We start from the raw sequence: 25,598 nt of genomic DNA, 5'->3' as shown, positions 1-25,598 counted from the left end.
GCCTTATAGCAAAATGTGTAAAATAGCATGAGATTAGCTATAAAACGGCACTTTTTTTCCTCTCTACCCCATGGCAAAAATAGTCTTTACTCAGACATCGCAGGGGCCCTGCGACCTTTTCCACATTTTGTGTTACAGCCTGAATTTAAAATGTATTAAATTTCGATTTTGTGTCACTGGCCTACAAACAATACCGCATAATGTCAAGTGGAATTGTTTTTTGAAATTTGTACTAATTAAGTAGCATGTTCGAACATGAGTAAATGGAGCCGAATATATTTATGAAAGTCACCTTGTCTGAGAGAGATTTACATGGTTATCAAAATGTCACGCCACACGAAACACAGCCCTTAATTTAATCGTTTCTAAAATCCCCTATGGTAAGAATGAATGGTGGGAAAACGATTGGAACCATTTCGCTGTTTAACCGCTAGGTTTTATGGGTATTATGACACCCCCACTGTGGGGCTCTATAGCAGTTATTCGTCTGCTATTGCACAAGTCGGCTTGGTTGGTTGGTTGCTGTCTCTCCCTCGCTGCTTCTCGTGTCACTCGCTCACACAGTACGTCCCCTACCCCGCTTGCTAGAGCGGCACCGCTCTCTCCCTATCGTGCTTTACCAGCTCTGGTTAATCAAACATGATTTTCAGCTGCTTCCCTCACTCGGCTCGGACCTGGTTTGGATCCGACCATGTCTATACGGAACGGGTCTAGTTGTCCTCGGGTCCGTTTGGAACGGGTCTCTGTATTTAAATTGTTTTATTTATGCATTTCGGGTCCAGGTGGGAAAGCCCCAGGTCCATTTTGGAATGGGTCCAACTTCACAGCTGTATTTAATTCAGGCTGTAACACTACAAAAAGTTGAGTATGAATACTTTCTGAAGGCACTGTACTTGTACCTATAATTTATCTATTCATTACCACCAGTTTGTAATCTACAACTTCTAGTATGAAGTTTTTTTTCTTATACCGCAATCTCTTCTTCGATAGTGATGTCAGACTAGGAACATTAACGGTTCCCATAACTCTGAGGTTTCAGTTGATTCAGTCATCTACCTCTAGCATAATGTTTCTCTCTCCTCCATCTTTACCCCTCAGAGTCAGGCCCTGTGCGACGACTCGGACTGCGACAGCGCTGAGCTTGACCAGTCAGGAAGTGGGGAGCCCAGTCGTCCACCCAGCGCTGGGGCCTGTGCACCTCCATCAGGGTCCCATTTTGGGCACCAACAAGGGTCTCCACAGGGGCCCCAGACAGGGCCTCCATAGAGCCAACACACTGGACACTGGAACTACAGCTACCTTACAGTAAAGAACCATCACAAGAGCCTACATACGCCAGTCTCTAAAGCAGGACTTGACTGAATGTGATGAGGGGTCACATCAACTTAGCTCAGGCTATGACAAGTTATCTACCAGTGTCTTATAAAGCAATATGGGTTTGTTAGTTAGCAAGCCTTCATAAGACAATGCAGGTGATTTGTTATAAAGTGATAGCAGTTATGACAGTTTGTAATATCTGACTTGTTTAGATTTTTTTCTTCTTTTTTTTATAGACTTAAGATAAAGTGTTAATACAAGTACCTATAGCCACTGCTCCAGTTCAGGAAGAAAAAAAATACTCAGAAATACAAACTGTCCCCTTTGGTAACTTTCCATCTGGTACTTTACCATCACTGCTCATGGAGGAGCCTAATTTCCAATTCACCTTTTTCTCCCATGCAAATTAATAATAATGTAGATATCACATGACAAAAATCTAAATGTATTTTACGTGTAAGACAAGAACTGATGTAAGAAAAAGCAGTATGCAGCCCAATGAACAAATGCATGACTACACATGCTTCTATTTTAAGTTTTGGATGTATCCATTTAATATTTTGTGAGAAGGTTTACACTTTTTTACCCTGTATTATTTCCATATATTTTTTATTATTATTGATGTCGGCACTTAAATAGTTATGTCAAAGGGGAATGAAAATCTCACCGAAATGTTCTCTTTCATGGATAGCTCCCTCTGGTAATGTTAAAGTCATACTTTGATCTTAACTCTCCTACCACTGAGTTTTGAACACCCATCCCTTTAAGATCACACAGGAATTAGCCAGAACAGAGAATTCTACTCTCTGGTAGACGTAGTGGAATAGTAAGCATCCTTTGAATTTCAATAGAGGTTTACGCATTGTAACTGTAAAATAGGAATGATATCAAAATCCAAATATTATGAGGAACAATAAAAGAAACTATTGGTAAATCTTCGAGGCGTGTTTTTTATATTTGGGAACATGTAGCCTTGAAGACCCTAGGACTAGGTGATACCCCTGTATGACAAGAAAGTAAAATCCAATAAAAATAAAACCAAAACGCGCAACAACTACATTGTACCATTTCTATTCATTGAGTTCAGGCAGTTTATTTGTACATTAGTAGTAGGAAAGTTAATCATGTTTACCCCAGGAAAGTTTTAAATAAAAAGACTGCTTACAGCCAGAGGTAGTTTAAGCGTTTCACACATTTTTATTTCTGTATTTAAGTTCAACAATTCAGTTGCACCCAAATCTACAATAGTTTGAAAACGTGCACAAAAACATGTTTCTTCATCCTGCAAAGAATAATACAAAATAAAATCTGACCCAGGCAAAGGAGGAAACTAGTGTTAGTTATATAATCTTCCTTCTAGTTATTTTAAATGAATACCTCAAGTCTGATCATATAAAGACCCACAAGTCTTTTGGGGGAGTTTTGCCCCTAGTCCCCCCTCAGCAGTTAAAAAAAATATTTTCTCTATTTAAAACAAATATTCCAATATTATTATTATTTTAGTAATTTCTGAGAAAAAAAATCCATCCCTCCAGCCCGTTGTCTCCGGGTTACCATGCCCCACCCACCCAACCCTATCAGAATCCAGTACACAACAACACTCAAATGTCCAGATAAAAAAAAAAAAAAAGAGGATGGAAACAGGAATGACAAAATAATTATACAGCAAATAAGAGGTGACACAGAATTCAGTTAAAAATTCTCCTCATAGTCCCACTTTAGAGAGACGTTTCAATTATTTTCTGACATTGTCTTTCATTACATTTTTGTTTTAAAGAGTATATCATTTACACCCCACGTATACCCATTGCCCACAATGCCTCGTTCTGGAAGTTCAGCTTTAAAGAATGTCAAATATCAGTGAATTCTAACACGAGGACTGGTGTGTATTAAATAAAAAATAAATACAGATAAAAATGTAAGGGGAAAAAAACAGTCCATCTAGTATGTTATTATTGGGTATTTAAAAAACATTTTGTAAGAAAAATCTGACAAATATTATGCCTTTTCAGATTTTTCCCATTTCAAAACACAAAAACACAAAAAAATTACCAAAAACAAAATATCTTTCAAAATAACAATTTGCAAAGGGAATTTAAAAACATAAATAAATAAACTACATTGATGTAATTACAACTGAGTATGTAGGTGTTTAACCAAAGGAAAAGAGAAAACAGTAAGTTGAGAATACTTGGTTTTTGCATTAACTTCAGTGAGGGACTCTGTAAAAAAGCAGGGGGGGTTACGTCAGGTGCTGATGAAGATCCTCCGTGTCAGTTGGCTGCCAGTCCAGTAGCTTCAGAGGACAGCCTACAGCAACAGCAACACAATAAACGAGGTGAATCAAAACAAACTAACGTTTGTATACACACTGCTTTGATTTCCCAGTCATACTAGTCTAGTCCTCTTATTCTGAACCATGACATATCAGTAGTTCCAGTGTGTTGTCCCTTACCTGGCGTTGATCAGGTACTCAGCCAGGCTGATGCCGGCAGGGGAGCCGGTGATGGTAACCTGCCTGTCAGAGGAGCCCTCCACTTGGTTGGCGATCTTGATCTGAGCCCCAGACATCTGACGGATCTCATTGATCTTAGCCCCCTGACGGCCAATGATGCAGCCAATCAACTGAGGCAAGTAAGGGAAGCGAGAGCGAGTCAGAGAATACAAGACATTTCAACCACTTCAAGAGATGCAGTGCATTCGGAAAGTATTCAGACCCCTTGACTTTTTCCACATTTTGTTATGTTAAAACCTTAATCTATTTTCTTATCGATCCACACACACACACAAGCAAAAACAGGTTTAGAAAATCTTGCAAGTGTATTAAAAAAAAAAATGAAATACAGAAACCTCACATGTACATGTGTATTCAGACACTTTACTCAGTACTTTGTTGAAGCACCTTTGGCAGCAATTACTGCCTCAAGTCTTCTTGGGTATAACGCTTCAAGCTCGGCACACCTGTATTTGGGGAGTTTATCCCATTCACTGCAGATCCTCGCTGCAGATCCTCTCAAGCTCTGTCAGGTTGGATGTGGAGCGTCACTGCACACCCATTTCTGGATGTTAGATCGGGTTCAAGTCCGGGCCACTTAAGGACATTCAGAGACTTGTCCCAAAACCACTCCTGTGTTGTCTTGGCTGTGTGCTTAGGGTCATTGTCGTTGTCTGAGGTCCTGAACAGTTTTTCATCAAGGCTCTCTGTACTTTGCGTCATTCATCTTTGCTTCGATCCTGACTAGTCTCCCAGTCCATGCTGGTGAAAAACATCCCCACAGCATGATGCTGCCACCACCGTGCTTCACCATAGGGATGGTGCCAGGTTTCCTCCAGATGTGACGCTTGGCAGTCAGGCCAAAGAGTTCAATCTTGGTTTCATCAGACCAGATAATCTTGTTTCTCATGGTCAGTCCTTAGGTGCCTTTTGGGGAACTCCAAGCAGGCTGTGATGTGCCTTTTACTAAAGTGTGGCTTCCGTCTGGCCACTCAAACATAAAAGGCCTGATTGGTGGAGTGCTGCAGAGATGGCTGTCCTTCTGGAAGGTTCTCCCATCTCCACAGAGGAACTCTGGAGCTCTGTCAGAGTGACCATCGGGTTCTTGGCGGTTCCAAACTTCTTCCATTTAAGAATGATGGAGGCCATTGTGTTCTTGGGGACATTCAATGCTGCAGACATTTTTTGGTACCTTTCCCCAGACCTGTGCTTCGACACAATCCTGTCTCGGAGCTCTACGGACAATTCCTTAGACCTCATGGCTTGGTCTTTGCTCTGACATAAACTGTCAACTGTAGGACATTATATAGACAGCTGTGTGCCTTTCCAAATCATGTCCAATCAATTTAATTTGCCACAGGTGGACTCCAATCAAGATGTAGAAACATCAAGGATGATCAATGGAAACAGGATGCACCTGAGCTCAATTTCAAATCTCATAGCAACGGGTCCGAATACTTATGTAAATAAGGTGTTTTTTATTTTTAATGAATTTGCCAACATTTCTAAAAAACTGGTTCTCTCCATCATTATGGGGTATTGTGTGTAGATTGATGAAAAAATTGATTTAATCATTTTTAGAATAAGGCTGTAATGTAACAAAATATGGAAAAAGTCAAAGGGGTCTGACTACTTCCCGAACGCACTGTAAATGGAAGATTTAAACATGTGTCTGCTAAGAACACAGATCAGACAAGTATATTAGACAAATAGACTAACCAAATGGCTGAATTATTTACATGAAACAGCTGAAGTAACGAGAACAGGTGAGAGAATTCAAGGGTGGACGGGGACACTTACATCGTTTGGAATGGTCAGCTCATGGGAACTAGTTTGTGCAGAAGAATCCATCCCAGCTAAAGAGAGAAAAACACTCTGTACCTACAAAGCAAACTTTGCACCGTATAAACAAATAACATGTCAATCAAATGCTTCCTGTCTCCATCCTTCCTCTGTGACCTACCTTGGAAACCCTGGTTGTTGGGAGCGATGGGGAAAGGGCTCTGCTGCATGGCCAGCTGGTGGAGTTTGGTAAGCTTTGGAGAGAGAGATGGAAAGGAAGAGCGAGAGATGGAAAGAGATGGAGAGGGGGGGGGGAATGAAAGAAGAGACAAACATCATAAGTCAGGAGACAGAGGGCTATGATCAGCACAATTATATATACAGTACCAGTCAAAAGATTGTACACACAGGTTTTTATTTGTACTATTTTTCATTGTAGAATAGTGAATTCATCAAAACTATGAAATAACACATGGAATCATGTAGTAACCAAAATATATTTTAGATTCTTCAAAGTATCCACCCTTTGCATTGATGACAGCTTTGCACACTCTTGGCATTTCCTCAACCAGCTTCATGAGGTGGTCACCTGGAATGCATTTCAATTAACAGGTGTGCCTTGTCAAAACCTAATTGGTGGAATTTCATTCCTTCTTAATGCGTTTGAGCCAATCAGTTGTTATGACAAGGTATGGGTGATATACAGAAGATGGTCTTATCAAACAGGGCTAAATCCATATTATGGCAAGAACAGCTCAAATTAAGCAGAGAAACGACAGTCCATCATTACATTAAGACATGACGGTCAGTCAACCTGGAAAATTTCAGGAACGTTGAAAGTTTCTTCAAGTGCAGTCGCAAAAATCATCAAGCGCTATGATGAAACTGGCTCTCATGAGGACCGCCAGAGGAAAGGGAGACCCAGTGACCTCTGCTGCAGAGGAAGTTCATTCGAGTTATCTACACCTCAGATTGTAGCCCAAATAAATCTCTCAGTTCAATTAACAGACATCTCAACATTTAACTGCCTTCATTTTGCTGGACCCCATGAAGAGTAACTGCTGCCTTAGTTAATGGGGATCCATAATAAATACGAATACATCAAGTGTTCAGAGGAGACTGCGTGAACCAGGACATGGTCGAATTACTGCAAAGAAACCACTACTAAAAGGACACCAATAAGAATAAGAGACTTCCTTGGGCCAAGAAACGCAAGCAATGGACATTAGACCGGTGGCAATCTGTCCTTTGGTCTGATTAGTCCAAATTTGAGATTATTGGTTCCAACCTCCGTGTCTTTGTGAGACGCAGAGTAGGTGAACAGATTATCTCCGCATGTGTGGTTCCCACTGTGAAGTATGGAGGTGGTGTGGTGCTTTGCTGGTGATACTGTCTGTGATTTATTTAGAATTCAAGGCACACTTAACCAGCATGGCTACCACAGCATTCTGCAACGATATGCCATCCCATCTGGTTTGCGCTTTCATTGGTTTTTCAACAGGACAAATGACCCAACACACCTCCAGGCTGTGTAAGGGCTATTTGACCAAGGAGAGTGATGGAGTGCTGCATCTGATGACCTGGCCTCCACAATCACCCGACTTCAACCCAATTGAGATGGTTTGGGATAAGTTGGACCGCAGAGTGAAGGGAAAGCAGCCAATAAGTGCTCAGCATATGTGGGAACTCCTTCAAGACTGTTGGAAAAGCATTCCAGGTAAAGCTGTTTGAGAGAATGCCAAGCGTGTACAAAGCTGTCATCAATGCAAAGGGTGGCTACTTTGAAGAATCTAAAATATAATTTGATTTGCTTTACACTTTTTTTGGTTACTACATGGTTCCATTTGTTATTTAATCATTTTGATGTCTTCACAATTATTCTACAATGTAGAAAATAGTAAAAATAAAGAAAACCCTTGAATGAGTAGGCATTTCCAAACTTGACTGGTACTGTACACACACGTTCATTAGGTACACAACCCAGTTCACGAAAATGTATCGCTCCTACAGAGAGTGAATGAATCACGTGTCTTTTCACACACGACAGTGTCTTACCGAGAATGGTGTGACAAACATCCCGTCAGCGTCAGTCCCCCGAGCAAAAACAGCTTGTTGATGACAGGTCGAAGGAGAATGGCAAGAACTCTGCAAGCTCACTAACAGACAAATAACGGCGCAGTACAAGTGGTGTGCAGAACGGCATCTCGGAATGGATAACTAGTCTATCCATGTCACGGACGGGCTGTTGCAGCAGACGATCACACCGGGTTCCACTCCTATCAGCTAAAAACAAGAAGAAGCGGCTCCAGTGGGCACGCAATAACCAACCCCGGACAACTGAGGAGTGGAAAAACTTTGCCTAGAATATGAAAGTGAGTTCAGCTTACTTAAGTGGCCTGCGCAGTCCCCAGACCTCAATCCAATGGAGCATCTTGGAACATACAAGATCCCTGTGGAACGTGTCTGACACCTTTTAGAATGCCCCAAAGAATTCAGGCTATTCTGAGGGCAAAGGGGGTTCCAACCTGGTACTAGATGTGTGTACCTAATAGACTGGCCGGTGAGTGACTACACACACACACAGGGATGCACACAGCGCATTCGGAAAGTATTCAGACTCCACATTTTCTTACATTACAGCCTTATTCTAAAAAACCATAATGACAAAGTGAACAGGTTTTTAGAAATATTTGCAAAATTATACATTTTAAAACAGAAGTCTTTGCTATGCGACTCGAAATTGTGCTCAGGTGCATCCTGTTTCCATTGATCATCCTTGAGATGTTGTTTCTACAACTTGGGAGTCCACCTGTGGTAATTTAAATTGATTGGACATGATTTGGAAAGGAACACACACCTGTCTAAATGAGGTCCCACAGTTGACAGTGCATGTCAGAGCAAAAACCAAGCCATGAGGTCGAAGGAATTGTCCAGAGTTCCGAGACAGGATTGTGTCGAGGCACAGATCGGAGGAAAGGTACCCAAAAAATGTCTGCAGCATTTGTGTCCAAGAACACGGCGGACTCCATTTTTAAATGGAATAAGTTTGGAACTGCCAAGACTCTTCCTAGAGCGGGCCGCCCGGCAAAACTGAGAAATCGGTGGTCACTGACAGAACTCCAGAGTTACTCTGTGGAGATGGGCGAACCTTCCAGAAGAACAACCATCTACGCAGTACTCCACCAAAGCAGGCCTTTATGGTAGAGTGGCCAGACGGAAGCCACTCCTCAGTAAAAGGCACATGACAGCACGCTTGTAGTTTGACAAAAGGAGTCTCTGACCATGAGAAACAAGATTCTCTGGTCTGATGAAACCAAGATTGAACTGAATGCCAAGCGCCACGTCTGGAGGAAACTTGGCACCATCCCTACGGTGAAGCATGGTGGTGGCAGCATCATGCTGTGGGGATGTTTTTCCAGCAGCAGGGACTGGGAGATCAGTCAAGATAGAGGGAAAGATGAACGGAGCAAAGTACAGAGCGATCCTTGATGAAAACCTGCGCCAGAGCACTCAGGACATCAGACTGGGGAAAAGGTTCACCTTCCAACAGGACAAACAACCCAACCCTAGCTAAGACAACGCAGGAGTGGCTTCGGGATAAGTCTCAATGTCCTCGAGTGGCCCAGCCAGAGCCCGGACTTGAACGCGACCTAACATCTATGGAGAGACCTGAAAATAGTTGCGCAGTGATGCTCCCCATCCAACCTGAGAGCTTTAGAGGATCTGCAGAGAAGAATGGGAGAAACTCCCCGAATACAGGTGTGCCAAGCTTGTGTAGCGTCAGACCCAAGAAGACTCAAGGCAGTAATCACTGCCAAAAGGTCCTTCAACAAAGTACTGAGTAAAGGGTCTGAATACTTATGTAAATGTAATATTTCATTATTATTTTTTATACATGGGGTAGTGTGTAGATTGAGGAGAAACAACTATTTAATTAATTTTGGAATAAGGCTGTAACATAAAATGTGGAAAAAGTAAAGGGGTCTGAATACTTTCTGAATGCACTGTATATAGCCCGCATATTGACGTCACTTCCTGTTGAATGCGGAACGAGGGAGAGCTTGGTTTGTTTTGGAAGGTTTGTTGGTTTTGAAAGTGTATTGAGTTTCTTAGTAGCTAGCTAACTTTTGAATTTGGATCCCACGAAGCAGTTGGCATCAGTTACTGGGACTGCGCTCTGTCCAATGATCCTGCCGACCAAAGCCGTGTCTGAAGAGCTATTTGGCGTAGCAGCTATCCTAGCTGCTAGCTAGCTGCCTATCAAGCTAGCAGGGTTTTTCTGAGCTCTTGAACATAGCCTGCGACATGGTTAACCATAGTAGCTGGGACTGCAGATTTTCCCGGGTTTGTGGCCGTCTAGATCCCTGCTGTTTGTTGTTGTTTTCAATCTTCCCTGCGACCTGCCCTGTCTGGCACTACTAGAAGTAACAGCATAACCTACGTTGCTAGCTAGTATGACAAAGCCGGCAGGAGTACTGTTGAGGACAGTGGTGTCTATCACAGGTGAAGGATCTTAAAAATAAAAATTAATTAAACACAAAAGAAATTAAATAGAGTTCTACAAGCATTTGTTACAACAAGAAATGGCTTCAAATGTTTTGTCCAAATACTGGTGGAGCCAACTAATACAAAATAATAGATGACCTGACCAGAGAGGTCCAGGACCTGAAGAACAGTTTGCAGTTCTTCCGGGGTCAGCGCGATGAGTTGAAACAGGAGAACGGCAAGATGACAGCAATCTGTAGGTCATTGAGAGACAGGACATGAGTTCTGTGTGTGAATCCATGATAAGAATAATGAAGAAATCAGATTGAGGGACAACCAAGGCAGACCATAGTTGTGGACGGAATTGCAGAACCTCTACATGAGACCTGGACGAAATCTGTGGACAAAGTGAGGGAAATTATCTTGGAGAAATTGAAGATAGACCACAGGAAGATTGAGGTGGAGCTGGAAAACCCACCACCTAACCAGGTGACAGGACCAGGATAGTGGTCAAGTTCCTAAGGTTCAAGGACAAGGTAGCTGTTCTGGAAAGAGCCAAGAACTTGAGGAACGTACATCTTCCTCAACAAGGACTATCCTGAAGCTGTGTGCCAGAAGAGGAAAGAACTGATCCCAGCCATGAAAGCTGCCAGAGCACGTGGGGACATTGGTTACATCCACTATGACAGGCTCATTGTCTACCCTCCCAAAAGCCTGGAAGGCATGAGAGCCAAGTCTATGGGTTTGTAGCATCAACCCCACAGCACACACACCAATTGATTAACTTCTTCGGGGTAGGGGGCAGCATTTTCACTTTTGGATAAATAGCATGCCCAAATTCAACTGCCTGCTACTCATCCCCAGAATATAAGATATGCATATTATTAGTAGATTTGGATAGAAAACACTCTGAAGTTTCTAAAACTGTTTGAATCATGTCTGTGAGTTTAACCTCTTAAAACTTCTTCTTAATAGGGGGGCGCTGTTTTCACTTTGGAAAAAATCGTGCCCAAATTAAACGGCCTCGTACTCTGCTCTAGATCATACAATATGCATATTATTATTACTATTGGATAGAAAACTTTCTAAAACTGTTTGAATTATATCTGTGAGTAAAACAGAACTCATTTGGCAGCAAACTTCCATATAGGAAGTGAAAATTCTGAAAATGAGGCTCTGTGTCAGGGCCTGCCTATTCAACTGGCTTTTATTTATGGATCTGTATGCACTTCATACGCCTTCCACTAGATGTCAACAGGCAGTAGAAGGTTGAATGGGGTGTCTAGCTTGATGTGAGGCCGAATAAGAGCTTTTGGAGTGATAGGTCCGCTCTTTTGTCAGTTTTCAACTGCGCGCCGGGGAACCTCACATTGTCGTCTGAAAAGCGTTCGGTATACACGACGAATTGCTCCGGCTCTGATTTTATTGGATACATATGAGAAGAACATCATAAAGTAGGATTTTCAACCGAGTTTGACCAGTTTACTCGACGTTTATTGGGAATTTTGGAATTTTTCGTTCCAGGCGCCAAGAGTTGATGGGCATGTTCGCGCCACAATGCTAGCCAAAGTTGCTAATTCGACAGAAGAAATGGACATTCTAAAACCAAACAACGATTTATTCTGGAAATAGGACTCCTTGCACAACATTCTGATGGAAGATCAGCAAAAGTAAGAGAATATTTATGATGTTATTTCGTATTTTTGTGTAATATGTTGGCTCCAGCACGGCGGAGAATAGGTGAGCGCCGTCTCACAATAATGCATGCTGTATGTTGTAGTAAAGTTATTATTTTTTTTTTTAAATCTAACACAGCGGTTGCATTAAGAACCAGTATATCTTTAATTTGCTGTACAACATGTATTTTTTAGTAAAGTTTATGATGAGTTCTTTGGTTAGATTAGGTGACTGTCCAAAATATCTCCGGACATTTTGGTGAATTGTTGCTACGTATTCAATGTATAACCACGATTTGCAGCTCTAAATATGCACATTTTCGAACAAAACATAAATGTATTGTATAACATGATGATATAAGACTGTCATCTGATGAAGTTATCCAAAGGTTGGTGATTAATTTTATCTCTATTGCTGGTTTTTGTGAAAGCTATGTTGGCGGTGAATAAATGGCTTTGTGTGTTTGGCTATTGTGGTACGCTAATATAAATCTATATTGTGTTTTCGCTGTAAAACACTTAAAAAATTGCAAATATTGGCTGGATTCACAAGATGTTTATCTTTCATTTACTGTACACCATGTATTTTTCATAAATGTTTTATGAATTTCACGTTGCTCTGTAATTATTCTGGCTGTTTTGGTGCTATTTGTGATGGTGGTTGCAATGTAAAACTACGATTTATACCTCAAATATGCACATTTTCAAACAAAACATAAATGTATTGTATAACATGATGTTATAAGACTGTCATCTGATGAAGTTGTTCAAGGTTAGTGATAAATTTTATCTCTATTTCTGGGTTTTGTGAAAGCTACCTATGCGGTGAAAACATGGCGTTGTGTGTTTGGCTATTGTGGTTAGCTAATATAAATACATAGTGTTTTCACTGTAAAACATTTTTAAAATCGGAAATGGCGGCTGGATTCACAAAGATAAATCTTTCATTTGCTGTATTGGACTTGTGATTTCATGAAATTATATGATATCCCTGTCCCGTTAGGCTAGGCTATGCTAGTCATCTTTTTTGATGAGGATGCTCCCGGATCCGGGATGGGTAGCCCTGAAAGTGTAGGGGGCAGTATTTGTTTTTGGCTACCCATTTGAAACTGCCTATTTCTCAGCCCCCGAAACTAGAATATGCATATAACTGTCAGATTAGGATAGAAAACACTCTAAAGTTTCCAAAACTGTCAAAATTGTCTGAGTTGAACAGAACTGATATTGCAAGCTAAAACCTGAGGAAAATCCAATCAGGAAGTGCCTCTGTTTTTGAAACCTCTCTGTTCTTATGCATCCCTATCACCCATTTAAAGGGATATCAACCATATTACATTTTCTATGGCTTCCCTAAGGTGTCAACAGCCTTTAGACATAGTTTCAGGCTTTTATTAAGAAAAATGAGCGAGAACGATCACATTGCGTAAGTGGATAGGTGGGGGCTCTCAGAGTGAGTTGTGCGCAACAGAGAAAGGCGGCCATTGTTACTCCCAGTTCTATTGAAAAACCAACACTCCCGGTTGATATATTATCGAATAGATATTTGAAAAACAACCTGAGGATTGATTATAAAAAACATTTGACATGTTTCTGTGGACATTATGGATATTATCTGGAATTTTTGTCTGCGTTGTCGTGAACGCTTTTTCCTGTGGATTTCTCAGCATAACGCGCGAAACGAACGGAGGTATTTGGATATAAAAATATCTTTATGGAACAAAAGGAACATTTGTTGTCTAACTGGGAGTCTCGTGAGTGAAAACATCCGAAGATCAAAGGTAAACGATTAATTTGATTGCTTTTCTGATTTTCGTGACCAAGTTACCTGACGCTAAGTGTACTTAATGTTTTGTCGAGCGATCGATAAACTTACACAAACGCTTGTATTGCTTTCGCTGTAAAGCGACAGGTGGATTAACAAAAGGCTAAGCTGTGTTTGTGATTTCATGAATATGAATATTTTCCAGTAATATTATTTGACTGTGGCGCTATGCTATTCAGCGTTGCTGATGACAATTATCCCGGATCCGGTTTGGGTGGTTCTGAGAAGATAACAGAACTTATGTAGCAGGCAAAACCCCGAGGACAAACCATTCAGAATTCTTTTTTTTTGAGGTCACTGTCTTTTCAATGAGCTTTCATTGGGACACCAGATTTCTAAAGGGACTTGTTTGCAGTTCCTACCGCTTCCACTGGATGTCACCAGTTTTTGGAAATTGGTTGAGGTTTTTCCTTTGTGTAATGAAGAAGTACGGCCATCTTAAATGAGGGTCACTTGAAGTAAATTGTTTGAGAGAGGGACATTACCAGAAAAGTTGTCAGTTTGTTTTCTTTTTGTATTGAACACAGATCATCCCGTCTTCAATTTGATCGATTATTAACGTTTAAAAATACCTAACGTTGTATTACAAAAGTAGTTTGAAATGTTTTGGTAAAGTTTACATGTAACTTTTGATATATTTTGTAGTGACGTTGCGCAAGTTGGAAGCTGTGTTTTTCTGGATGAAACGCACCAAATAAATTTACATTTTGGATATATATCGACGGAATTAATCGAACAAAAGGACCATTTGTGATGTTTATGGGACATATTGGAGTGCCAACAAAAGAAGTTCGTCAAAGGTAAGGCATGAATTATATTTGTATTTCTGCGTTTTGTGTCGTGCCTGCAGTGTTGAAATATCCTACTCTCTTTGTTTACTGTTGTGCTATCATCAGATAATAGCATCCTATGCTTTCGCCGAAAAGCCTTTTTGAAATCTGACATGTTGGCTGGATTCACAACGAGTGTAGCTTTAATTTGTAATCGTACATGTGTGATTTAATGAAAGTTAGATTTTTATATAATTTTATTTGAATATGGCGCTCTGTATTTTCCCTGGCTATTGGCCAGGTGGGACGATTGCGTCCCACCTACCCCAGAGAGGTTAACTTCTCTAGGGTAGGGGGCAGCATTCTGAATTTGATGAAAAGCATGCCCAAATTAAACTGCCTGCTTCTCGGGCCCAGAAGATATGATATGCATATAACTGGTAGATTTGGATAGAAAACACTCTAACGTTTCCAAAACTGTTAAAATACGGTCTGTGAGTATAACAGAACTGATTTGGCAGGCGAAAACCTGAGAAAAATCAAGTCGGGAGTCGTTTTTTGGGGGGGATTTGTAGTTTTCTATTCAATGCCATTACAGTATCCATTGACTTAGGACTCAAATTGCAGTTTCTATGCCTTCCACTAGATGTCAACAGTCTTTAGAAATTGTTTCAGGCATGTATTCTGAAAAATGAGGTGGTAAGAGCAGTCTGAATGAGTGGACCCTAAAGTGTCAGAGCTTTTTCATGCGCCCGACCGAGAGAGTGCCTTTCTCGTTTACCTTTTATATTGACGACGTTATTGTCCGGTTGAAATATTATCGATAATTTAGGCTAAAAACCTGAGGATTGAATATAAACATCGTTTGACATGTTTCTATGAACTTTACGGATACAATTTTGATTTTTTTGTCTGCCTGTTTTGACTGCGTTTGAGCCTGTGGATTACTGAAGAAAACGAGCGAACAAAACTGAGGTTTTTGGATATAAAGAGACTTTATCGAACAAAAGGAACACTTATTGAGTAAATTAATGTCTGCTGAGTGCAACCATATGAAGATCATCAAAGGTAAGGGATTAATTTTATCTCTATTTCTGACTTGTAACTAACTGACGTGTAACTCTTCTACTTGGCTGGTTACTGTTTGTAATGATTTGTCTGCTGGGCTATGTTCTCAAATAATCGTAAGGTATGCTTTCGCTGTAAAGCATTTTTTAAATCTGACACCGTGGTTAACTTCACAAGAAGTTAATCTTTAAACCTATGTAAAATATGTTTTGTTTTCTGAATTTTTATAATGAGTATTTCTGTATTTGAATTTGGCGCCCAGCAGTTTCACTGGCTGTTGAAGAGGTGGGATGCTAACGTTTTACGTACCCAAGAGAGGTTAATGTACTGCTGAATGTATATTGTTTATCTTGCTTTGTTTGCCATTTTCCATATGATGTCTCTCTGATAAGCTACCCAGGGAAGGGCTGAAAATAGCACATATTAATTAATATATGTAGCCTCAGAAATGAGGTTCATGAAATCAATAACTTGCTAACGTCAGATAAGAGCCACATATTAGCCATTTCTGACTTACTTAGATAATTCATTTGATGATACAGCAGTAGCAATACAAGGATATAACATCTATAGAAGAGACAGGAATGCTTATGGGAGAGGTGTTTCTGGATATAAATCAGAGCCATATCCCTGTAATGCTTAGAGAAGATCTTATGTCAAGTGTTATTGAAGTGTTGTGGTTGCAGGTTCACTTGGCACATCTAAAGCCTTTTCTTTTGGGGTGTTTCTATAGGCCACCAAGTGCTAACAGTCAGTATCTAAATAATATGTATGAAATGGTTGATAGTGTATGTGATGTAAACAGAGGTCTACTTTCTTGGGGACCTGAATATTGACTGGTTTTCATCAAGCTGTCAAACCAGTGCCTGTAATCTGGTTCATGTTATTAAATCAACCTACCAGGGTGTTTAAACACTACTGGAACAAGCTCATCCACATGTATCGATCACATTTTTGCTAATACTGTAGAACTTTGTTCTAAAGCGCAATTCGTACCCATTGGATGCAGTGATCACAATATAGTGGCTACATCCAGGAAAGCCAATGTTCCAAAAGCAGCGCCTAAAATAGAGTATAAGAGATCTTACAAAAGATTTTGCTGTGACTCATGTGGATGTTATATTTGTTGGTCTGATGTGATTAATAAGGAGCATCCATATGCTGCATCTCTGAAATTCCTTCTTTCAATTATTGATAAACTTGCACCTGTTAACCGGTGCTCGACCAGTCGGCGAAAGCCAACATCAGCCACGCCAGAGAACTGTTGATTGTCAAGGGCAATGAATTCCATTATCTTGGCTTTAATGGATTGCCTTTGAGTTGTCTCGCTGAAATTTTGACTTGTTGACGGCTTGATCCACACAGCAGACATTGTGGGCTAGTTTAGGAATGCCGTGTTGCACGTATAGTGCAAAATTTTACGTGGCGTCATTACATCATGTACCTTTGTTATATAGGTATGAACGTCGGTTTTGCACATCGGTCGTTAAAAATGCTGGTATCGGCCGATGTCTAGTTTAGCTAATGTCGGCTGATTACGATATGTTCACCGATATATTGTGCATCCCTAGTTTCTGTATAGAACTTTGAGTCATCGGCTGATGTAAAAAAGGGCTTTAAATAGGTTTGATTGATTAAATCCAAAATTGATTGCATAGTCAACATACACACAGCTCTGACATACACACTTATCCCTGGTGCCATGTCTGGTGGGGTATTTTCACAGTACCCAAATCCATAACAAATTCAAGAAAGTGTACAGTATTATATAGATCCATTATTGCATGTAACTCTGTTCTATCTCATATTGCTAAAATGAACAGCAAACCGGAAAAAAACTAAAACATAATGTCTCTCCCCTATTTGACCTAGATCGTTTGTGTGTATGTATTGATATGTAGGCTACGTGTGCTTTTAAAAAAATGTATGTCGTTCTGTCCTTGTCTATTAATGTTCTGTATTATGTCATGTTTTGTGTGGACACCAGGAAGAGTAGCTGATGCTTTTGCAACAGCTAATGGGGATCCTAATAAAATACCAACAAAATAAAAAGAAATATGAAAATTCTATCGACACCGATAAATTGGCAAAGATTTAACACTACGAAATATCTGCAGAAAACATTGGCTATGAAATTATCGTCTGATACTGGAACGATTTTAGGCCATTGTCAGCCGATACCATAGGCTGAAATATCATGCATCCTACATATGAGAGAATGGTGGCTTCTTTTATTTTATTTTCTCCCCAACTGTGATCCAATTATCGAAGGTCGAGTCATGCGTCCTCCGAAACATGACCCGCCAAACCGCGCTCCTAACACCCACCCGCTTAACCTGGAAGCCAGCTGTACCAATGTGTCGGAGGAAACATCGTTCAACTACGCCCGGAAGTCAGCCTGCAGGTGCCCGGCCCGCCTCAAGGAGTCACTAGAACGCGACGAACCAAGTAAAGTCCCCCTGGTCAAACCCTCCCCTAGCCCCGGCGACGCTGGGCCAATTGTGCACCGCCCTATTGGACTCCTGGTCACGGCCAGTGAACGAACCCAGTTCTGTAGTGACACCTCAAGCACTGCGGGGCTTCTGAGCAATTACTTTACAGTACTATGTGCTGTCAATTTTTTATAATTACCATTCATGCAGCAACTCAACACAATGGATTGATTGACAGTAGAAGACTAGCATAGGATCACAAACAATCAAGCCAATGAGTCAAAGCCTAAATTCAGAATTCCTATCAAACATAACTGGTGTGCAGAGAAACTAAACAATACACACGGCAACAAATAGTAATTGAAACAACCAACGGTGTTTAGAACTACAAGTAAGCCTTAGCATTGCATCATTGCAACACAAAATGGAACTTGGGTGCTTTGGGGGGAGGGACAAAAAGTACAGCATGTAATAGAGGGTGGATGCCATGGCTACCCAGGAGGGTTGACTGTATGTGTAGATATGGGCTCACTTACAGAATGACCTTCACTTACGTCAGGCTGTGGAATGGCGTGCTGTCCTTGGACAGCGTATGCCTGCAATGAGAGAACAGCACTTAGGAGGGCGCAAGGGAAACAGAAACAAAGTGCATGCACACACACCAAGTGAATGTACAGACAAACACGCAAATACATAGGCTGTAGTACACTGGGGACCTATGACCTTGGATGTCTGGAATGAGAAAAATGCTATGGGGTAATTCATACATCAACACACATCATAAGTAGTCACCCCCCATGGATTTCTTTTCTTAAATGTTTTATTGTAATTGGTCATTGATCTGCATAAAGTATTCCATAATGTTAAAGTGAAAAAAAATGTAATAACAAAAAAATAGTAATTTAGGCATTTCTAAATCAACGAAACACGAAGTGTTGGTCCCATGTTTCATAAGAATGAAAGATCCCAGAAACTTTCCATTCACACAAAAATATTATTTCTTGCAAATGGTGCTCACACATTTCTTTACATCCTTGTTAGTGAGCATTTTTCCATTACCCATCAACCTGACAGATGTGGCAAATCAAGTAGCTGTTTAAACAGCATGATAATTACACAGGTGCACCTTGTGCTGGGGCCACAAATGTATAGTTGTCACAACACCACAGATGTCTCAAGTTCTGAGGACCGCACAATTGGCATGCTAACTGCATGAATGTCCGCCAGAGCTGCTGCCAGAGAATTGACTGTTAATTTCTCTACTGCCTCCGTTGATTTAGAGAATTTGGCAGCACGTCCAACCGGCCTCATAACTGCAGACCACGTGTATGCCATCTTGTGGGCGAGCGTTTTACTGATGTCAACGCTGTGAACAGAGTGCCCCATGGTGGCAGCGGGGTTATGGTATGGGCAGGCATAAGCTACAGACAACCAACAACTGCATTTTATTGATGGCACACAGATACCGTGCCTAGTTCCTGAGGCGCACTGTCATGCCATTCACCCGCAACCATCACCTCATGTTTCAGCAGCATTATAATTATAATGCACATGTCGCAAGTATCAACTTTATGCGAAGGAGATGTGTTGAGCTGCATAAGGCAAATGGTGGTCACAAGATACTGACTGGTTTCTGATCCACACCCCTACCTTTTTATTAAGACATCTGAGACTAACAGATGCATATCTGTATTCCTAGTCATGAGAAATCCATAGATTAGGGCCTAATTCATTCATTTCAATTGACTGATTTCCTTATATGAACTGTAACACAGTAAAAAAAGAAAAGAAATTGTTGCATTTATATTTTTGTTCAGTATAGTTTAAGAGTAAAATTTGGCTTAACAAATCACATAAGTTAAATGGACTCACACTGTGTGAAATAGGGGTTGAATGACTACCCCTGCCATATGGAAAGTATTCAGACCCCTTGACTTTTTCCACATTTTGTTATGTTACAGCTTTATTTTAAAATGGATTAAACAATATTTTTCCCCATCAGCAATCTACATACAATAGCCCATAATGAAAAAGCAAAAACAGGGTTTTAGAATATATATATATATATTTTTTTTTAATACCTTATATACATTAGTATTCTGACCCTTTGCTATAAAGACTCGAAATTGAGCTCAGGTGCATCCGGTTTCCATTGATCATCCTTGAGATGTTTCTACAACCATTGGTGTCCACCTGTGGTAAATTAAATTTATTGGACATGTCTATATAAGGTTCCATAGTTGACAGTGCATGTCAGAGCAAAAACCAAGCCATGAAGTAGAAAGAACTGTCCGTGGAGCTCCGAGACAGGATTGTGTCAAGGCACAGATCTGGTGAAGGGCACCAAAACATTTCTACAGTATTGATGGTCCTCAAGAACACAGTGGCCTCCATCATTCTTAAATGGAAGAAGTTTGGAACCACCAATACTCTTCCTAGAGCTGGCCACCCGACAAAAATTTGAAATCAGGGGAGAAGGGCATTGGTCAGGGAGGTGACCAAGAACCCGATGGTCACTCTGACAGAGCTCCACTGTGGAGACGGGGGAACCTTCCAGAAAGAGAACCATCTCTGCAGCACTCCACCAATCAGGCCTTTATGGTAGTGGCCAGACAGAAGCCACTCCTCAGTAAAAGGCACATGACAGCCCGCTTGGAGTGTGGCATATCAAGAAGCTGATTAAACAGCATGATCATTACACATCAATTAGGCTTATGTGCCTTGCTCAAGGGCACACATTTTTGTCGGCGACCTTTCAGTTACTGGCCCAACACTAACCGCTAGCCTACCTTCCGCCCAAATCCAACACGTCACTGCAGTGTTGTGGGTATGCTTGACATCAGCAGAGACTGGGGAGTTTCAGGATAAAAAGAACTGGGAAGGAGCTAAGCGCAGCCAAAATCCTAGAGGAAAACATGCTTCAGTCTGCTTTACACCAGACACTGAGAAAATAACTCCCCTTTCAGCAGGACAATAACCTACAACACAAGGTCAAATCTACACTAGAGTTGCTTATCAAGAAGTAAGCAAATGTTCTTGAGTGGCCAAGTTACAGTTTTGACTTAAAACTACTTGAAAATATATGACTAGACTTGAAAATTGCTGTCCAGCCATGATCCCCAACAATGACAGCTTTTGAAAAGAATAACAGGCAAATATTGCAAAATCGAGGTGTGCAAAGTATTTAGTCAAGAAGAGTCAGCTGTAATCGCTGCCAAAGGTGTTTCTAACATGCATTGTTGACTCAGGGGGGTGAATACTTATCTAATCATGGTTTATTACAGTCTTATTTTTCATTAATCAAAATAAATGTACATTTTTGTGAGTATTTTGTGTAGATCGTTGACAAAACATGACAATGAAATCAATTTTAATCCCACTTTGTAACAATAAAATGTGAATGAATCCAAAAAGGGGTGAAAAGTTATGACAGGCACTGTATACACACACAAAGAACACATTACACACAAAACAATGATATGGTCATGCGGGTAACGCATATGCACCCTCCAGCTGGCATTCAACCCATCTGTCAGCTCAGCTACTATACAATTACTGGAGGGGATTTCTAACATAGAAACGCTGGCCAATCGGCAATGGTGCTGACATCTGCACAGTGCAGAATTATACTACTTAAATGTAGTAACACAGACCTAAAGATACAGTGGTATTCAACTTCCCTAAAACAAATGACAATGCTATAATTTTAGAAGGGAAACTTAATTAACAAACAACTGACATGAATAACAGACTAATTAGTTGATTAATTAGGTTAGTTTATTTACCTGACCACCTGCAAAGATAACGGGAGAGCCTGAGGGTTTGGGCCTGTAAGGGATGGTTACACCCTTAGGCGGAGACTGAGGAGAGAGAGAAACAAATCAACTATTAGGAACTGGAAACTATACATACACAGTAGTTATTTTGCAGGCACTTCAAATGCAGGCACTTCAATGGTTATCAAATCAGGAAGCTAAGTAATATTCCTGACAATCCAAGACAAATAAGGGGTAGTGCGCCATTGTTCCCATACTACTACCTCAAGCATGACGACACAGATCTGCTTGACACACTCGATGATGGGCTGGGGGGTCCCTGCAATGGTGATGGCACGCTCCGTGGAGTTAGGCAGCATGTCCCCTGCCACCTGCACCTGAGCTCCTGTCGACTACAGAGATACAGTTCTCTTTAAAATATCTTCAGACAATTATACTAATAATAATAAAGCTAGTTCTTTGAATAAACATATTATTAAAATTTCATGTGGTGACCCAGTGACAAAGATGCATTATTCTTAGGCTAAAAGAACCCTGGTGTCAGTAAAGGTTGGATCATAGTATTCGACGACAGGTGTTGGGCAAGAATCTTCCATTCATAACTTGACTGGCAAAAATGGTCAAAAAAGGTTTTTGGATGAATTTCCTAAGGGTTCATTCAAATTCCATTGTCAATACTTCTCTTTAGAATATATTTCATGAAACCCCCAGCTGTGATGATGACAGCTTCCTGTGTGGCTGTACTGTACTTACCTCTCTGATTTCCTTGATCTTGCAGCCGCCCTTGCCGATGAGCGAGCCACACTGGCTGGCAGGCACAACGATGCGCAGGGTAACTGGCGGTTTACTGGTGGCCGTGCTGTTAGTCATTGAGCTGCTGATGTCCTGTGGGGAATAGAACAGGAGACACTGGTCAGGATGACGTCAGTCCAAAGACCTAGAATCAAGTCCGCATAGATGTTTTAGGATCTTCACTATGAAAAATCTAAATTTTGTGGTTACGGGTGCATAAAAACGATTTTCTTTACATTTTCATTGTTATACAGTTCCAGTCAGATTGAATTTTATTTAACTAGGCAAGCCAGTTAAGAACAAGTTCTTATTTACAATGACGGCCCACCCCGGGCCAAACCCGGACGATGCTGGGCCAATTGTGCGCCGCCCTATGGGACTCCCAAACACAGCCGGATGTGATACAGCCTGGATTCAAACCAGGGACTGTAGTGACACCTCTTGCACTGAGATGCAGTGCCTTAGACTGCTGCGGCACTTGGGAGTTACACATGGCCTGTTTGAAATCTGTAGTTAGGAGTCATTCGAACCTCCTCCAGCTTCTCGATGATCATGGAGAAGGCTTTAAAGATGGCGGTGGTGGGGCCTGCCAGGGTGATGATCCTCTCTGGGCAGTTCCCCTCTGAGATGTTGATACGAGCACCACTCTGCACAAAATATTAAGACTCCATATATTTCATAGCATTTAGGAATTCAATCATTAATTAAAGCTCTGTCAGTGCCAGCCTGATTTTGGCTCTAAAATTGCAATCTGTCAACCCTGAAGCATGAGTCAGAATCAGACATGGAAAATGTATAGAATTGTCTACTTCTCTCAAACTCCTTTCAACACTTCTATACAGCCTCAATGCAATGACAGACAACTCACCTCCTCTCTCATCTTCTTCACAGACTCTCCTTTCTGCAGATAAATTACAGGAACCACAATATTTACTAGCTGCATTTACATACACTACTGTTGCTCCCGGTTGTATTGGGTTGCACAAAAACAGTCAAATTTACTGGGCCGGTGGGCAGGACGGTTGGTGATTATGACGGGGGAATTTGAGAAAATATCTAAAAGAATGCATTATTAAACTGACTTTCCAAACTTGGGTCGGTTGTAGACCCAATTCCTCTATGCTTACCTCGTCAAAATAAAAGTCCCCCGCAAGTTATAACTTTTTTTGTCCACATATGGCGCATGTGCAGGACTTTTATTTTGACATGAGGTAAGCAGATAGGAAGTGAGTCTACAACAGACCCACGTTTGGAAAGTTTTTTTTTAAAATTACATTTACATTTAAGTCATTTAGCAGACGCTCTTATCCAGAGCGACTTACAAATTGTACATCACATTTAATATTTTGTCTGAAATCCCCCCTCTCATAATGACCAACTGTCCTACCCACTGGCACAGTAAGTTGAAATGGACTTTATTTAACTTCTAGCTTCCCATGGAGTGTTTTTGTGCAACCCATACAATGGGGAGCAACACTAGTGTATGTAAATATACCTACGCTGCTAAACGCACCTAGATGTTTACACAAGTCACAGCCATGATTGAACAGCGCAAAGCCGAACACAGTGAGAAACTTCAGGAAAAAAGGCACACTCACCTTGCCAATAATGCTTCCAACCTCCTGCAGACAAGAAAAGCAATAACACAATAACTAATCCATCCGTTTATCATATTCACTTAATAGCTTTACTCAAGATTGAAAGAAACCTGTCTGTATTGGTTTTCCCCATTATATCCAAGTTATCCAATGTAGTGTGCAAGGTTTATATAGTCTCTGGTGCCTGACTAAAGACAGTGGCAAGAGATTAGGTTTATGCTGACTATTCACAGTAATGAATGAGTTTTGTGAACGGAACAACCATGGTGTAATGGTCATAACTCTATCACCCATCTCCTGTTCACACTCACCTTTCCATGCATAAGTAGCCTAATAGTAAGGGTGACATTGAGCCCTCCTTCAACCACACTGGTGTCCATAGCTGTTGTAGTGTCTTTCGTCTAGACTGGCCAAGAAGTCGAGTCTCTGGTCAAAAGTATCAGGTCTGCAAGACAAGAGGGACCAGAGAGATAAATGGCCAAGTGTTAAGTCACAGAGGGCAACCAACAACCAGAACTAGCTCATGTTCTATGTAGTGTTAAGATGAAGAGTATAACTAGTTGCTGAATGTGCTGACCAGATGAGATGGATATAGTACCAGTCTGATGATGCCATCTCGTAAGTGAATCACGTCGATTAACTTGATTCATTAACTACAACCAAGATTCACTGACTCCGTTCACATTGCAGTGTACCGGTTCAGATAATAATAGTAACGTTAGCTAGCTAGTTAACGGCCTATTGATTAGCTAACGTAAAACAACTCTGGAAGAAACAGCCCTGTGTAGCGACGCTAACTAGACATAGTTGCTAACATTAGCTACCAAGCTAACTACGTTTATTTACACCTTGGAAAATACAAAACACTTTTAAACAAAGTTACTGTAGTAGCTAGCTAGTAGTAACGTGTTCTAGCTAGCATTTTTTATGGATATAAACCAGAATGCTTGCTATAGTGGAAATAAAATGCCAAAGCTTTAAGTGCCTACTTGAAATGACAACGAGTTAGCTAGCTAGCAGTATGGCTAGCAGTGACATTGGCTAGCTAGCTAAAGTTAAACTAGTTAAGAGTTGAAAAACATAAATTAATCAATTAATGAGAAACTATCCATACCTTGGGTACAGTAGTGTGCATACATCAATATTGCGCAAGCTGCATGTTCTCGTTAGGTTGTTTTTAAAACCATTAACTAACTAGTTAAAAAAAGGAAGATATCAAACGTTAACTGGCTAACTAATGTTAATCAAATCAGAATGAGCACAATGTTAGCAAACTAGCATGTGTAACGATAATCCGCAATTTTGAATGTTGCGGCCTAGGTCCTTAGACTCGTTCAGGCGCCGTTAACCCTGTCCTTCACTCCAAAGAAAATGCAGTAGTTAGGGCAGCCTTACCTGAACCGTATTGTGAGATGTGTTCAGGGGGAGGGTAGGGTATTAAGGGAAGAGGTTCGGGAGGGAATTTTAAAAGGATTCGGGGAAAAGGGAAGAGACGCTGCTGCTCGATCGGGTTCCACTCTTCTGCTTAACACAAAAGACAACAAAAGGAAAATTGTTCAACTTTCAACTTTAACCCGATCCTCCCC

The 25,598-nt window shown here is 40.9% G+C and overlaps 2 protein-coding genes across 8 annotated transcripts in view; one reads left to right on the top strand and one right to left on the bottom strand.

Moving 5' to 3' along the window:
- The window catches only part of LOC139542750 (mitogen-activated protein kinase kinase kinase 12-like), a 13,043-nt gene extending 10,048 nt beyond the window's left edge, over positions 1-2,995 (top strand). For all 3 annotated transcript variants that reach the window (XM_071348547.1, XM_071348548.1, XM_071348546.1), the window contains one exon: positions 1,099-2,995. In XM_071348547.1, coding sequence (XP_071204648.1) covers positions 1,099-1,266 — 168 coding nt within the window. In that variant the 3' untranslated portion in view covers positions 1,267-2,995. The remainder of the gene's footprint in view (positions 1-1,098) is intronic.
- LOC139542752 (poly(rC)-binding protein 2-like) lies at positions 2,492-25,598 on the bottom strand. Of its 5 annotated transcripts, none has more exons than XM_071348550.1 (13): positions 25,408-25,598; positions 24,324-24,457; positions 24,013-24,036; positions 23,283-23,315; positions 22,945-23,061; positions 22,376-22,507; positions 21,883-22,014; positions 21,632-21,706; positions 18,383-18,442; positions 5,775-5,847; positions 5,612-5,667; positions 3,773-3,942; positions 2,492-3,627 (listed from the first exon to the last, which is right to left on the bottom strand). In XM_071348550.1, the coding sequence occupies exons 2-13, from the start codon at positions 24,390-24,392 to the stop codon at positions 3,591-3,593; spliced, it is 978 nt and encodes a 325-aa protein (XP_071204651.1). In that variant the 5' UTR covers positions 24,393-24,457; positions 25,408-25,598; the 3' UTR covers positions 2,492-3,590. The 5 variants fall into 5 exon arrangements, with proteins under 5 accessions (XP_071204651.1, XP_071204655.1, XP_071204653.1 ...); XM_071348554.1 differs by having other exon boundaries at positions 18,401-18,442; XM_071348552.1 differs by having other exon boundaries at positions 21,886-22,014.

Source organism: Salvelinus alpinus, chromosome 17, assembly GCF_045679555.1.
Source record: "Salvelinus alpinus chromosome 17, SLU_Salpinus.1, whole genome shotgun sequence".
NCBI lineage: Eukaryota > Metazoa > Chordata > Actinopteri > Salmoniformes > Salmonidae > Salvelinus > Salvelinus alpinus.
Note: the sequence above shows the minus strand (reverse complement) of the source record. Positions and strands in the feature narration are given on the sequence as shown.